Below are 15705 nucleotides of genomic sequence, written 5' to 3'. Positions count from 1 at the left end.
CAGCGGGAGGGCAGGAGGCGTTAACCCTCAGAGCTGCCGCCAGCGTCCTGGGTTCACTGGGCAGCCAGGCGACGCATGGCCCCTTCTGCAGAGGGCCCGAGGGACCCAGAAAAATACTGGCTTGTGTCAGTCTGCCAGCAGGCACAGGGCAAGCCGTCTAAAGAGGCAAGCATGTGGAAGGAATCAGACTCGGGGTCTGTTGGTCGGGTGCTCTCCTCCCCCCTCTTCCTTCACTGGTTGTAGCCAAGGCTCTCCCTCCGGGTGCTCTGTGGCTCCCCGCTGCCTTCCCTCCTCCAGGTGGGCGCTGCTCCTGCCCTTTCCTCCACACCAGCACTCACTTCCTTTTCCAAATGATGGAGTAAGTGCTTCCTCTGTCCGGACGACGTTGCTTTTTCACTGCCTGCCACACACACACACACACACACACCACCCCACACCAAAATCGTTCATGGAATGTTTACATTCCGACTCAAAGCCAATCCTAACATCACCTGTCCCTACTTCCTGCCACACGACACCAGATTCTCAGAACCACTATGGCCTCCTGTCTTTTGTGTGTGTGTGTGTGTGGATCTGGAATGTCACTGATGCCCCAAAACCTGCCTCCTCATCCTTCTCTTTCCCTCCCCTTCACACAGCCCGAAGAGGAAGTTCTCTGCGTTAAGTTACCATAGCATTTACGTTATACTTCTGACCTCAGTTATTTTGGTTGTTCATGGGTTTCTTTTCTCCACTGGGTTGTGAGCATTTTTAGGGCAGAAACCTACTGTCCTTCACCTACCTTCACACCCCAGCACCTAACAAAAGCAAAGTGCTCGTCATAGGAGCTCAAAAGTTTTGGAAGGAAGGATATTCATGGAGATGATTGTTGCCTTTTAAATATTTGATATGCTTTTGGACTCGATATAGGCTGCTGTTAATATGTTAATCCTGATAACAGGTTTCTAACATCACCGTGTTCGTTTCCTGACCAGCAAAATAAAAATGTTAACCTGTGCCACAGTGGCAATTTATATGCAAGAATCAATAGTTCAAGTACCAGGAAAAAGTGTGGTTAGGAGGTTGGCAATGTGAATCCAAACTCCCTTCTCAAAGCACTTTGAAGGAAAGCGAGGGGTAGTCTTCTACGATGAAGACACAGGTTTGGGGTATCTCTTTTTGCCTGGATTTGCTTAGATATAAAAATAGGGGATTGGATTACAGCTCTTCTTCTCCTTTAAGTCTAAAATTAGGTGATTCTGGTGGTTCTACTTAACAGGTGTTTAAATATTGCATAAATTTTTCTCTGTGCTCAAATTAGCAATCAAAGCTACAAAGACTTGCTTTTTCACCAGTGCCTCGAAAACATTCAGAAGTTCATTTGACCCTGAATAATGGCTGTGCAAACACATTAAGTGGTCATTTCCACAACTGTTCTGTTTCTTTAAGAGACCTTGCTTGTTAAGCTGGAAGATCATTGAACCATATGAGGGTCAATAAAAGAATAAAAAGTCACCGGTTGGTGATTTCGGTACAAGGAACTTAATCGTCGTTGAGTATCTGTGTCCATATGCTGCTGGCCATCAAAGGGGGAGTGTTTGATCTTCAGCAGCTTGCCCTTCCTCAGGATGGTTTCTGGAAAACTGATCAAGCTCCTGGTTTTTGAGCTTTTCGAGTTTGCTGCTTTCTCCATTCCCACGCTTGTCATTGTGGAACAGTTTGCCACCACCTATCAAACAACGACGGGGAACCCTGAGAAAACACATTATTGGCTGATTGTTTCCTGTTCGATTGCCTATGTGGCTTCAGTGACTCTGCTGATTTGGGTTCCCATAAAAGTTCTCTTATACAGGAAGCATGCCTTTTCCAAAAAAATTAAAGGATGGTAAGTAAAAGGATTCTTAAAGCAAGGAATCTCTGTGATGCTTTCATAGAGAATTTCTCAGGTGCTACGTGTAGGGATGTTAGCATAGCACAAATGTACATAATGTATATGCACATTATGATTAATGAGAAGTCATTGTCACCATTTCTATAATTGTATTGATATTATGGTATCTTCTATATTTTTATAGGGGCCTTTTTTACTGCCTGTTAGCAACAAATTACATGTATTCGTAAGTTTGTAGTTAGCATGAGTCTATGATACCCTGAGTACTATATGTTGGCCCTAATTCCTTTTTACACTGAATTGCATAAAGTTATCACAGCTAATTTATAGAAATCTTAATTATAGAATGATAATATGGAATTTTACTTTTACAAACATTTACATTACTTTACGAAACAAAGTAATGTCTATTTTGAAATGTCTAATTGCATTGTTTTTAGGGTCTGAAGCATCCTTTGGCCTTTAGCCAACTGAGATTTTTAACTGGTTCCTTTGCTTAGATTTTTTATTGTTATTATTATTTTAAATATAATTTATCGTCAAATTGACTAACATACAGTGTGTAAAGTGTGCTCTTAGTTTTGGGGGTAGATTCCCATGGTTCATTGCTTACATATAGCACCCAGTTCCTTCGTTTAGATTTTTAAAAATAATACTTTACTATGTTAGTAAATTTTTTTACCCTGGTGGTGGGGGGGACTATTTCAATAATAATACAGAAATATTTTAAATAAATTAAGATCTAATGTTGCTTTAACTTAACAGTTTAGCTAATGTTGTATCGCCTGTATTGAGTACAAATTATTTCAGATACTAAGATATTTTTCCTTTCAGATATTTATTTATTTAAAAATTTTTTTTTAATTTAGTGTTTATTTATTTTTGAGAGAGGGAGAGACAGAGTGAGAGTGAGAGAGAGGCAAACACAGAATCCGAAGCAGGCTTCAGGCTCTGAGCTGTCAGCACAGAGCCTAAAGTGGGGCTCAACTCACAACCTGTAAGATCATGACCTAAGCTGAAGTCAGATGCTTAACTGACTGAGCCACCCAGATGCCACTATTTTTTTAAGTTTATTTATTTATTTAGAGAGAGTGGGGGGAGAGCACAAGTGGGGGGAAGGCAGAGAGAGAGAGAGGAAGAGAGAATATCCCAAGCAGGCTCTGCAGTGACAGCACAGAGCCCCATGTGGGGCTCGAACTCAAGAACTCTGCGATCATGACCTGAGCCAAAATCTAGAGTCAGATGCTTAACTGACTAAGCCACCCAGGCATTCCCCTTTTGGAACTTTAGATCAGATTTCTACTCATCTAAGACTTCTTAGTTTTCTTTGATAAGTTAACCCTTCTTTCAGGCTGATCTTTTATTTTAAAGTCAAACAACATCAACCCACTTGAAAAGCAAGCAGCAGAGATTTTAACAAGGGCAGAAATGTAAAAATAATAGATACGGAAATCTAGCTAGAAATACTGTTGGGAGGATGCAGACCTGGAGAGCCGAAGTGTGGAGTTCAAGAGGTCCTTTAGGTGTTGATTTAGGATGTGGCTCCATGAAACTTGCCCGGGGGGACTTTCAGTTCCCCGAGGGCAAAGATCTTGAAGGGTTTCCGGAAGTAAACCATTTGGTTTACACCGCGTTTATGGTGCAGTTTAAGGATTTTCCAAACCTTGACCCGAATCCTCAGGATATCTGTCAAGTGGAATTGGAGTTCAGCTGGGCCCTCCACTCCTCATATCACCTAGGAGTTGCTTTGACTGTCCAGGACTCCTGGCTGGGCTGGGAGTTTTGAGGGAAGAATGGAACACCCAAATGACCAGTGGCTTTCTATTAGTTTACTCCAGCCCCGGAAGGCACTCCTTGATTCTTTTTTTTTTTTTTTTTTTTTTTTTTTTGCCATTGACTCAAACCTCTAGGATCCTAGGTTCTGAATATCATTCAGGCAGCAAACCTTCCATATCAGTTATTACCATCATCATCATCATTAAGTTATAACTGCTTCTTTACTGATCACGTATGTGCTTAGAGATTTACATGTGAATTTCATTTCCTTCTATACCATCTTGTGAGGGAGTTATTTTCATGATTTTATCATTATTATTCCCAAAGGGAAACTTATTATCAGAGAAGGGTTATGCAACTTCCCTGGTCAATAACTAGTGAGTGAGAGGACGAGACTTTGGACCTCTGTCCTTCTGACTCCATATTTGGTATTTCAGCCACTGTCCTAAACTGCCTCTTTGAGTGACAAGGTCCGAATCTACTGGAGGCATTTGAGAGTAAGGAAGGCAGTGTGGTCCTTCATTTATTTCTACTTTCCAGTGCACGTTCTGCTTTATAAATCTGGTTCACGTGTCCCCCTTGGGCTAACATGTCCTGGGCTGTCCCAATTACATCTTTCAGTGAATTCTTCAGGGAAACACTCTTCTGGCCTTTCATTTTCCTTTGCAGGTGTGGCTGGCCCCAGGTGTTCTAAATAGATACACTATAGGTTATCTGTAATTTCAGTGAAACTGTGAAATTATTTCCTCATAGCCTCATTCATGAGCGCTGTCATATTGCTGTCTCTTACTGTAGGTTCCTATGGGCATTGTTAGCCCCATGAATCTGGTATTTAGGAGAGAATGAGTTACCCAGCTAGTAGAGTGTATGTCCTGGCCACACAGCTAAGAGGTGCGGACCTGAGTTCAAATCCCAGCTTTGACATTGACTGCGAGGACTTGTATGAGTTACTTAAGTTCTTTGAATTGTAATTGTCTCGTGAGCAAAATGGGGACAACCTCGGTTTTTCACCTGAGTGCCGTTTTAAGAAACGGAATAAGATTATGCAGATAAAGTTCCAAGCGTAATACCTGGCACATAGGAAGGATTCAGTGCATATTATTGTTATTACCTCAGGCTGAATTTAGTATTTCCATTTAAAACATGATCTTGTTTAATCCTCCAAATAAGAAATAGTAGAACTGATGATAAAGCTGATTAAACTGAAGAAAATTATATGCCATCAGTGATACTCTTTGAACTTAGAAAATCTTGGAGGTCTCTTTTATCCTTCGAGAAAAATGAAGGCCAATAGCGTGATATCAACGAATATCTTATAGAGCATTTGGCATATATACAGTGCTATTATGTTTTATTTTTTCAGTTGACCTGCACACCAGGGTTACGAGGTTGACCAAGGGATATAATTCCTATTTTGTAAGGAAGGAAACAGTGTCAGAGAGCTTAAGACATACACACTAAATCAACAGTAGAGCCTGAACTTTAATCCAGTGCTCTTTACTTTTGTGGGACACTTCCTCATTCTCTTTAGAATGATTGTTTCTTTTCAGGGATGCCTGTCTTAATTCGTAATAGGCTAGGGAGATGATTTGAGGAATGAGGAAAAGCTATTTACAAACACACCAAATTATATATCCCAGCAAATGAGCCGTGAGCCCACGCTGACTTCAGGGGGGTCTGTCTCCACAGCCTGGTCTCTTGAACACCTTACTGTTCCACAGTGGCACACACAGGGCATGTGCACAGCACGAATCACATCTGGGCACTGCCGGACGGGCTGGATAAACTGAAGGAAGTAGAGCTTGCCCTTTTCAGTCCCGGGAAGGTCATCCGTTAATCACCGTGAACTAAACATGGGCGCTTAACAGCACTCCCATGTCTCCCAGTGGACTCTCCTCTCCTTAACTACTCAGTAGCAATGATTTTCCGATACTTGACTACAGGCTTTTTCTTCCTTGCCCCACCGTATCCAGTAAATCAGAAAGAGTATATTTACACGTGCTTTTCTCTCCCACTTTGTGCAATAAGTCACCAAATTCCATTAATTCTCCCTCTTTAGTGTCTCTGGCATCACCTCTGTGTTCTCCATGACTGTTTTCTTCACCCCAGTGAGGCACTAACTTCCAGGGCCATCATACATGGCCATGGTTCCCCACATTTTCATACATTCAAGTCCGATGTCACATCATTTGTCCTGATGGTTTTGTTCAGGGAAGAATGAAGAACATTTTCTTCACTGATGCTGGGGCTCTGGTAGCCTTCACCAGCTGGTGTCTTGTCCTTTGCTTCTTTTCCCCATCCCCCTTCCTTTGCAGTCCTTGTTGACAGAGTAAAAATCTTCATGAAAAATGTTTTCTGCACATCAGTCCTGCCCCTTAAAAATCGACTCTTCCCCTTGCTTGTACAATGGTATTGGCATTATACCATAGAATCCTAAAGCTCGAAGGCACCTGAGAGTTCTACGACACTCTTTCTTACGATGCGGGTAGACAATGGACCTCTTATTTAAAACTTTTTTTAAATTTTTTAATGTTTATTTATTTTTGAGAGACAGAGTGCGAGTGGGGGAGGGGCAGAAAGAGAGGGAGGCACAGAATTGGAAGCAGGCTCCAGGCTCTGAGCTGTCAGCACAGAGCCTGACGCAGGGCTAGAACCCACAAACCATGAGATCATGACCTGAGACGAAGTCTGAAGCTTAACTGACTGAGCCACCCAGGCGCCCCTGCCCTCCCTTTATATGCCAGTGAATTTGGCCATGGGCAGGAGCTCTATCCATTTCCCCCTGCCCCATTTTTCCCTTTTTATTGCTTTGCAAGTACTCTCATTGGCTCATAATATAAAATGCCACTTATATGATGATCAGTCCCAAAACCGTGTCTCCTGAGGTGACTTTCCTGAGCTCACTGTGTCTATATGAACGTTTTTCAAATGTTTAAAAGTATACACATCTCAACTACGTCCCATGGCAGTCTGCGAAGTCTTCTCTTCTCCAGTGTCCAGGCTTTATCAGGTATTCTTGTCCTGTGATTTCTGGACCTTTTTCCCTTTTGCATATTTCCTTGGGATGATGACTGGCTTGTTAATGTCCAGACATGATCTCATTGATACCCAGCTGTCCTGTTGATGCAGCTATTGGTGTGAGGTATTGACTTCAACTATAACAGTGTCACTTTCATAACGGAGTCTCATAACTGAGACTAAAACTCCTAGAAAAACTTGCTCTTGTCACACGGTTACCTCATCTTGTGCTTAGGCAACTTCCTGAGCCTATAAGTGCCATAAAGCCAGACTGTGCCTTACGTGTCTTTCTGTCCTTACAACTGAGTGTAGTTCACACATTTAACAAGGGCTTGGATGAGTGGGTGAATGGATGAATGCAGAACTTGGCTTGTTGCATGAGCTCACTGGGGTTAGTGTTTTTTGTTGGGAAGTTAATGGCAGATTGTGGGAAGCCTTGAAAGACAAGGAAGGAAGCCTTGACTTGAAGAGCTAGCGATCGAGAATGTTTAGGAGTTTCTGAGCAGAGTGGTTTCCCAAGTTATTATCTGATGCATTCCGTTCCCTGTGCTTTCCCTGTGAGAAATCTCATGGTCAGAATTCTTGCCGCACAAATAGGAATCTTTAACTCACCGTGGCTTGAACTCAGGTCTTTCTTCGTGGGCCTACTCCTGGGGGAGACCTTCTTCCTGATGCTTTACTACAGACACGCACAGAGCTCTGTAGTGCCCTAACTCATCTTCCATCCGGACTTACACCATGTCTACAGGTCCTTCTCCTCAGCCGTGTTGTGCTCTCATTGAAGCCTTGCACTAGCCTTAGCGTGAGTCCCCCTTCAAAGATGTGTCTGTGGCATTTCCAGCATAAATTTCATTGTATAGATTTCCTAGGATTGCCGTTGCAAACTACCACAAACGTGGGGGCTTAAATGATAGACATGTATTGTCTCCCACTTGTGGGCGTTAGAAATCTGAGATCACGGTGTTGGTTGGTTCCTTCGAGGGCTGTTGGGAGAATCCGTCCCAGGCCTCTCTCCCAGCTTCTGGTCGTTTGCTGGCACTCTTTAGCATTCTTTAGCTTACAGACGCATCACCCTGATATCTACCTTCATCGTCGCATAGTGTTCCTCCGTGTATCTCCTCACATAGTCTTTCCTCTGTGCGTATCTGTCTCCCAATTTTCCCTTTTCATAAGGACACCAGTCCTGTTGCATTAGGGCCCACCCTAATTGTTAACTTATTGCCTCTGGAAACACTATTTCCAAATACATTCCCATTCTGAGGTACTAGGAGGTTGGGACTTCAACATGTCTCTTTTAGGGGAACATAATTCAACCTGTGACAGTCTGCCCTCTGGCCCTCCCCCAAATTCATGTTCTTCCCACATGCAGAATAGATTCACTGAAACCTAGCGGGGCAAATGTCACTAAATTGTAAGGCTTGACAATAATCCTCTGTGGCTGGATGTTCTGCCCTCAGGATGGGAGAGCCTTTCCTTTCCTGGCCTCTGGGTCTAAGGAGGGAGCCTCTGGGCCTGCAGTGGAGCCTCTCAGTCCCCTAGAGCCATCTCAGAGGATAATGCACATTCACAGCCAAGTAGCCCCACCAGCCCATTTCCTGCCTGTTGCATCCCAGAAGTCTAACAGCCTTCCTTCCTTTTGTCCCATCTCTGTCCCCCTTTAGTCCAAGCTGGCAGTGCCAGTATTTCTGCTGAGATAGGTGATTGGGTTCACAAGGCACACCCTTAGTATCCTCTCTAGAACACACCCTTTCATTTTCTACAATATGGGTAGACTGAGAAATATCCAAGTCTTCAAGTTCTGGTTCCTTTTTGCTTAACGATTCCTTCTTCAATTTATCTCTCTCTCTCCTCTTATATTTTACTAAGTTCTGGTTCCTTTTTGCCTAACAATTCCTTCGTCAATTTATTCCTGTCCTCTTGTATTTTGCTATCATCAGCAGTGCCTTCAGTGTTTTGCTTAGAAATCTCAGCTAAATATCTGAGAAATCTCAGCTAAATATCACAGTTCGTCGACTGTGGGTTCTATTTTCTACCCAGCAGAACACAGTTCAGCCAAAGTTCTGCCACTTTCTTTTTAAAAAAAAATTTTTGTTAACGTTTATTTATTTTTGAGACAGAGACAGAGCATGAATGGGGGAAGGTCAGAGAGAGAGGGAGACACAGAATCTGAAACAGGCTCCAGGCTCTGAGCTGTCAACACAGAGCCCAACGTGGGGCTCGAACTCATGGACCACTAGATCATGACCTGAGCTGAAGTCAGACGCCCAACCGACTGAGCCACCCAGGCACCCCTCTGCCACTTTCTAGAAAGGATCACCTTTCCTCCAGTTGCCAACAACATGGTCCTCCTTTCTGCCTGAGACTTCACCAGAAACACCTTGAACATTCACGTTTGTAGCATTTCTGTTTGGGACAATGCACGTATTCTCTAAGATTGTTAGAGGCTTTTCTACATCTCTCCTCTTTTTCTCTCCTAGCTTTCACCAGAATCTCCTGTAATGCCCATATTTTTCTAACAGTCTCTTCTAGGCAGTCCAGCCTGTTTCTATCATGTGTCTTCAGACTCTTCTAGATTACCCATTACCCTGTTCCAAAGCCACTTCCACATTTTTAGGTATTTGTTACCAGTAGTACCCCCTACCTGTAGAGCAAGCTCTGTGTTAGTTTTGTAGCATAGCCATAGCAAAGTACTGGGTGACAAATGTGTTGTGTCCCTGTTCTGGAGGCTAGTCGTCTTGAGATCGAAGTGTCCGTTGGTTCCTTTTGAGGGCTGGTGGTTCACCGGCACTCTGGCGTTCCTTGGCTTACAGATGCGTCACCCTGATTGATCTCTGCCTTCATCGTCACATGGTGTCTTCCTGCGTTTCTTCACATAATCCCCCCTCTGTACATTCTCCAAATTTTCCCTTTTAATAAGGACACCAGTCGTGTTGGATGAGGGCCCACCTTAATGACCTCATTTTAACTTACTAGCTCTGGAAAGACCGTATTTCCAGATAAGGTTACACTGTAAGGTACCAGGAGTTGAAACTTGAACATAATCTTTGGGGAGGAACATAATTTAACCCACAACACTTATTAATAAATTATAATAAATCTATGTTAGCAGTAAGTCAAGATTTTAAAATACAGATTATCATTATTTCTGGATACATAAGATGCAGAACTTGGATTAGAAACAGGTTGCATCTTCATTTTCCCTGTAGCCTCTAACTGAAAACTAGCATTTCTTTCCATTTTGCATGTTGGTAACAAAGCACACTACAAGTACCAGAACCTAATAACTTCATTAAGTAGATCTTTTCATATCATATATGTTAGATCTTTTCATACCACATTACAATTGTTGCAGATACTTCTTAATATGGCTAATGATCTTCGCTACCTTGACATTATGAATGATTTCAGTTTCCACTAGCTCTTGAGCATTCCAAAGAAGATAAGGAGACAACGTGTTCATAGATGGGCACATATATCCCTGTATAAAATTTTTAAAAGAATTTGGAATACTGTATTTCAACATAATTGCTCTGTTTTTGTTTAAAAAGAAATCTGTTTTGAAAAAGGTCCATCGGATTTACCAGATTCTCAGAAGTCTCACTGCACAAAAAAAGGCTCCAAAAACGTGGTTTTAGCTAGTGGAGATAATGTAGTGAGACCATTCGGATAAATTTCCCGCCTCCACGGAACTTACTTTGAGGATCAGCAAAGAGGAATGTGTGAAACAATAAACAAGAAATAATCAGCAGAACTTCAGGTGGTCATAAGGCCGCAGATATATATGATTTGGAATGACAACCGGGCTCCAACATGGAAGATCCAGGAATGGGGGGCATCTGGCAGAAGGTAGAGACAGTGTACAACTTGAAGATGAGGCAAGCTTGATGTGATCATGACACAACCAGAAAGCCAGTATGGCTGGAGTTAAGTGGGGTTTCAGGGAGAGGAAAGTCATTCTAAGTGAGAAAGAGAGTAGGAGAAAGAAGAGAAACCACGTCATGTAGAACATGTAGGCTCGGGCAATAGGTTTCAAATTTGTTCCGGTTACATTGCTTACCCACTGGAGATTTTTAAAAAATATGTAAGATGCAAAGATGTGTGTACTTTGTGTGAAATACACGTAGCACAATTTACCAACTTAACCACTTTTAAGTGTACGTATCAGTGGCATTAAACTCATTCACACTGTTGTTCCATCACCACCATCCGTCCACAGAACCTTTTCGTCTTCATTCTTGTCTCCACTCAACACTAACTCCTCATTCACCCCACCCCTTATCGTTGGAGATTTTTGAGCAGGGCAGTGATAAGATGTGTTTTACATTTTAAAAATATAACAGTTGGCTCTATGGAGAAAACGTTGCTAGGCAAGAATAGAAATATTAACAGGAAACTGGATAGGAAATTCTTGGAGATGAGACATGATGGTAAATGAGCTATGATGTTAGCGAAGGATGGATGTGACACGTACTTTCAGTAAATCTACTTGCAGTAAACCAGAGAGCATTTGATGATTGGAACAGGGATGTGAGGTCTTTGTTCAGGCATGTTAAATCTGGGTTGCCCATTAGACACCCAAGTGAAGGTGCCAGAGTTGGGCATACAACCCCAGAGCTAAAAAAAAAAAAAAAATGTCTATGTCTGTGTCTATATCTATGTCTATGTATATATATGGAAGTCCTGGGTAAGTGGTTGATATTTAGAGCCATGGGAGGGGCACCTGGGTGGCTCAGTCAGTTAAGTGTCTGATTTCGGCTCAGGTCATGATCTCACAGTTCATAAGTTCAAGCCCTGTGTTGGGCTCTGTGCTGACAGCTGAGAGCCTGAAGCCTGCTTTGCATTGTGTGTCACCCTCTCTCTTTCTGCCCCTTCCCCACTCTTTCTCTCTCTCTCTCTCAAATAAAAATAAACATTAAAATAAAATTAAAGCCATGGGATTGCTTGAGACAATTAGGCATAAGGAGGAGGTGCAGGAGTAATCCCTGGGGCACTCTCATCTTTTAGAGCACAAGCTGAGAAGAAGAGGGCTCCATGAAGGCTCCAGCCAGAGCCAGGTGCTGCAGGAACCTGGATCTGGGACCAGAAAAGGAGGCAAAGCTACCTCTCAAAAACCCCATTGTACCTCTGGTTTTAGCAGGTCGTACTGAGTCTGGCTAGGAGACGGGTCTATCCTGCCCTCTAACTTATGTCTATACCTAGAACATCTAAGACAAGGATGGGATTAACAGAAGCATGGCAGGACCAAGGAGAAATCGTTAGTTATTTGAAAGAGTTCAGCACTTTTTGTACTTCGAAACACATTATCATATAAGTGTAATTAGTAAAATGTGTATTTAAGGAACAGAAATGTAAATATTTCATCATAGAAAAGCTTTGAGCATCTTTTGTCTTCCTATCAATTAATAATGCTAAGTGAGCATTTTAATTCTTTCTGTCATAAGATATTATGATATAGAGTCATAAAGTATTATATCTCAATAACTATTTGATTAATTGTTCATGAAGGCTTTAAGAAGTGGTCCAAAAACCACTGTGAAAAAAACCAGTGGTCCAAAAACCAGTGTGAAAAATCGTGTGATATATATATATATATATATATATATATATATCACACGATTTTTTTTTTAGTTCAAGTAAGAAATATCCACATGTTTTCATTTGAAATCATTCTTGGTGGGGTGCCTAGGTGGCTCAGTCGGTTAAGCGTCCGACTTCAGCTCAGGTCATGATCTCGCAGTTCGTGAGTTTGAGCCCCACGTCAGGCTCTGTGCTGACAGCTCAGAGCCTGGAGCCTGCTGCAGATTCTGTGTCTCCCTCTCTCTCTGCCCCTCTCCCGCTCACACTCTGTCTCTCTCTCTCTCAAAAGTAAATAAACATTAATTTTTTTTTTTTAAATGAAGGCATTCTTGGTACAGCATCTCTAAATGTCTTCTTTAAAAAAAAAAATCAATGTTATGATAGGGTATAATATAACTTAAGAAAGGCATGCCCTTGGGGTGCCTGGGTGGCTCAGTCGGTTCAGCATCCAACTCTTGATATCAGCTCAGGTCCTGATCTTGCAGTCATGGGATAGAGCCCAGTGTTGGGTGTGGCACTGAGCCTGGAGCCTGCTTGGGATTCCCTCTCTGCCCCTCCTCCCCTCAAAGTAAATAAACAAACATGGAGAAAAAAAAAAAGTCACATTCTTTTTTTCAGTTGGTCACCAGAGCTGAAACTTTTTGGCAGGATTCCAGTTATGGAATTATGGAAATGTTGAATGTCATTTGTCTTGCACGGTGATGCTCTTTGGAAGTCCATGGCTGGCTAGTTATTTTTTCTGGAACAAAGGTGGTGAACCTTTGTTCTAGAAAATATTCTGGGTTTTGCATGTGTTCCCCTTTGCCATACTGAAACATTTGGGAAATGGAAATAGGGAAGTAGTAGCTTCTTAGAAAAATGAGAGATGAATGGAACAGGAACTGCTAAATTAGCAAAATGTAACCGGAACTGTTGATCTTGTACATTATTGCTTTTGCTTATTTTTTGTCCTTTGCTAGGAGACCTGTTATGATGATGTGTGTTATACTCACCACACTTCCCAGCTTCAGCTTTTCTATCGCAGGGACTGAGGTATGGATTTTTTCTTCATTCTGCAAGATTTTGAGATTTTAAAATTTCCTCTATTACCGGAATATTATAGAACGGTGTGCCCGAAATTTTTCCTAAAGTTTATTCTATCCAGTCTTCTTCCAAGCTGCAATATGAATATTTAAAGTACTAAGATCACTTTTCCCCCTCTGTGATTGTGAAAGAAGGTCTAGCAACCAATTAAAAAAAAATATCTTCTATGTGTGTGTGTGAAAGAGAGGAACGTTATTCCAAGATCATAAAAAAGCAAGGAATTTAAAAGTGGATTCACATTTGCCGCTTTTCACCTAATGTTTTTCGAGTGTCCTCAGTTCTAAACAATATCCAGAGGGAATACACGTCACGTTCTCAGACCTTTAATAATATATCCATTGTCTAAGGATTTGCACATGAGATTTATTTGAAAATAAGCTTGACTTTATGTTTTGACTAAATGCAGCTTCAAAAGGATTCTGATAGACAGGCATCTACAGGACAGTAATATTAGAGGCAGAACTTTCAGGCTGTGAGAATTTTATTATCTGACAAGTTCAAAGAAGAATGCCCTGTTAACCTTATTAATTTGCACAATGCTGTGAAAGATGTAATTTTCACGTCTCCAAAGTGAAAAAATTAAAGTACTTCATATTTTATCTATATGTCAAGTAAGTAGTTATTAAGTGCATATCACATGCCAGGCACTGTGCTGGGTAATGAGATAACAACACTCTGGAAATGTGAGAGTCTCTGGCCTTGAGTAATTGCTTATTGATAGTAGAGAGAAAAACAGTCGGCTATTAGAATAGCTATGATAGGTGTCACGAGGGGAGGGAGTCCTGGGTAGTGTATGACGTCATGAGAAATACATGATTGTTAGAATGTGTCCTAGATGCTACATTTGGACAGTCTGTGAATGTATAGAATAACCTTGGAAGGCTCTATAGATGTGCTTTGCATCAAACAGCAATATGTGAATATTTTAATCTAGATTTATCATTTTCTCCTCCCTCCTCCCAAAAGACTCTGTAAAGCATGTAGGAGGTTCCCTTTAAAAATTCAGTGTACAACCTTCCCCCCATCTAGCGTACAACCTTTTAAGGAAACCTATTATCCTAAAATGATGATACATTTGTAGTATGATTGCCCTTTTTGATTCTTTTCTATTACGTCCTTACCCACTATTGCTTTTTTCCTTCTTTTGTTTAATTTTTTACTCAAGTGTGACACACAAATCAGAAAGTGCATAAAACATACGATATACAATATTAATGTAATACCACAAAGCAATCCCTGTGTAAACACTACTCAGGGTCAAAAAATAAAGCTTTGCTAGTTCCCTAAAAGCCACCCCTATGTTTTTTGCAATGATTTCTATCTTAACTTCTAATTCCATAGATTGGTTTGTCTGTTTTGAATTTTTTATAATTGGGGATAAAATTATATACCTTTCTATCTCTCTCTCTCTCTATCTATATCTGTCATTTATCTCTCTTCTATCTACCTAATATGTGTCTGGCTTCTTTTTCTCACAAGTGTGGGTCATTCAGGCTTTTGTGTACAATGGTATTCCATCGTTTTCATTCTGTGGAGTGAATTCATTCATTTCATTGTGTGAATACGTTACAATTTATTTATCACTTCTGCCTCTGATGCCCACTTCAGTTGTTTCCGGTTTTGGCTATTATAAATAATGCTGCTGTGAACATCTTTGAGTATGTCTATTGATGCACGTATGCAAGAATTTCATTTAATGTGCAGGAGTATAACTGATGGGACATAGATATTCAGAGGTTCAACTGTAGCAGAAAATGCCAGTTTCCCAAAGAGATTCTACTAATTTAGACTTAATGCTAGCAGAGAATGAGCATACCCGTTGCTGCATATTCTAGCTAGCCTTACATTCTAAGTCTTTTAGCCATTCTGTTGGGCATATATTCTTGAATCTCATTATAGTTTTAAATTGTCATTCCCCAATATACTGAAATTAAGGGGCACCTGGGTGGCTCATTTGGTTAAGCTCTTGATCTCGGCTTAGGTCATGATCTCACAATTTGTGAGATCAAGCCCCGCGAAGAACTCTGCGCTGACAGCATGAAGCTTACTTGGGATTCTCTCTCTATGCCCGCTCCCCTCGCCCAATAAATAAATAAATAAACATCAAAAAAATTAATGAAATTGAGCACTTTTTTCACCTTGCCGTTTTTTCCCTATCGTGTTACTTATCTTTTTAAAATCAATTCAGAAGTTTTTAATATATTCAGATCTCAAGCCCTTTTTGATTTTATATATTGCAAGTATATTCACACTTTGTGACTTAATATTTTAATGGTATTTTGGGTGAAGAGTTCTTAATTTAAAAACAGTCCAATTTACCAGTGGTTTTTTTTTTTTTTCATGGATATAGTAATTTTGGCAACGTAAAGAGATTTTGTCGT

The 15705-nt window shown here is 41.2% G+C and overlaps 1 protein-coding gene across 1 annotated transcript in view; it reads left to right on the top strand.

Moving 5' to 3' along the window:
- The first annotated feature begins 1469 nt into the window (after positions 1-1469).
- The window catches only part of TMEM236 (transmembrane protein 236), a 35565-nt gene continuing 21329 nt past the window's right edge, over positions 1470-15705 (top strand). Inside the window, exons 1-2 of the mRNA XM_019460650.2 lie at positions 1470-1864; positions 13201-13273. Of these exons, the coding sequence (XP_019316195.1) occupies positions 1608-1864; positions 13201-13273 (330 nt within the window). The 5' untranslated portion in view covers positions 1470-1607. The remainder of the gene's footprint in view (positions 1865-13200; positions 13274-15705) is intronic.

Source organism: Panthera pardus, unplaced genomic scaffold (genome assembly GCF_024362965.1).
Source record: "Panthera pardus isolate Hobbes unplaced genomic scaffold, ASM2436296v1 HiC_scaffold_6, whole genome shotgun sequence".
Taxonomy (NCBI): domain Eukaryota; kingdom Metazoa; phylum Chordata; class Mammalia; order Carnivora; family Felidae; genus Panthera; species Panthera pardus.
The sequence above is the reverse complement of the archived record's forward strand: the minus strand, read 5'-3'. Positions and strand labels throughout refer to the sequence as shown.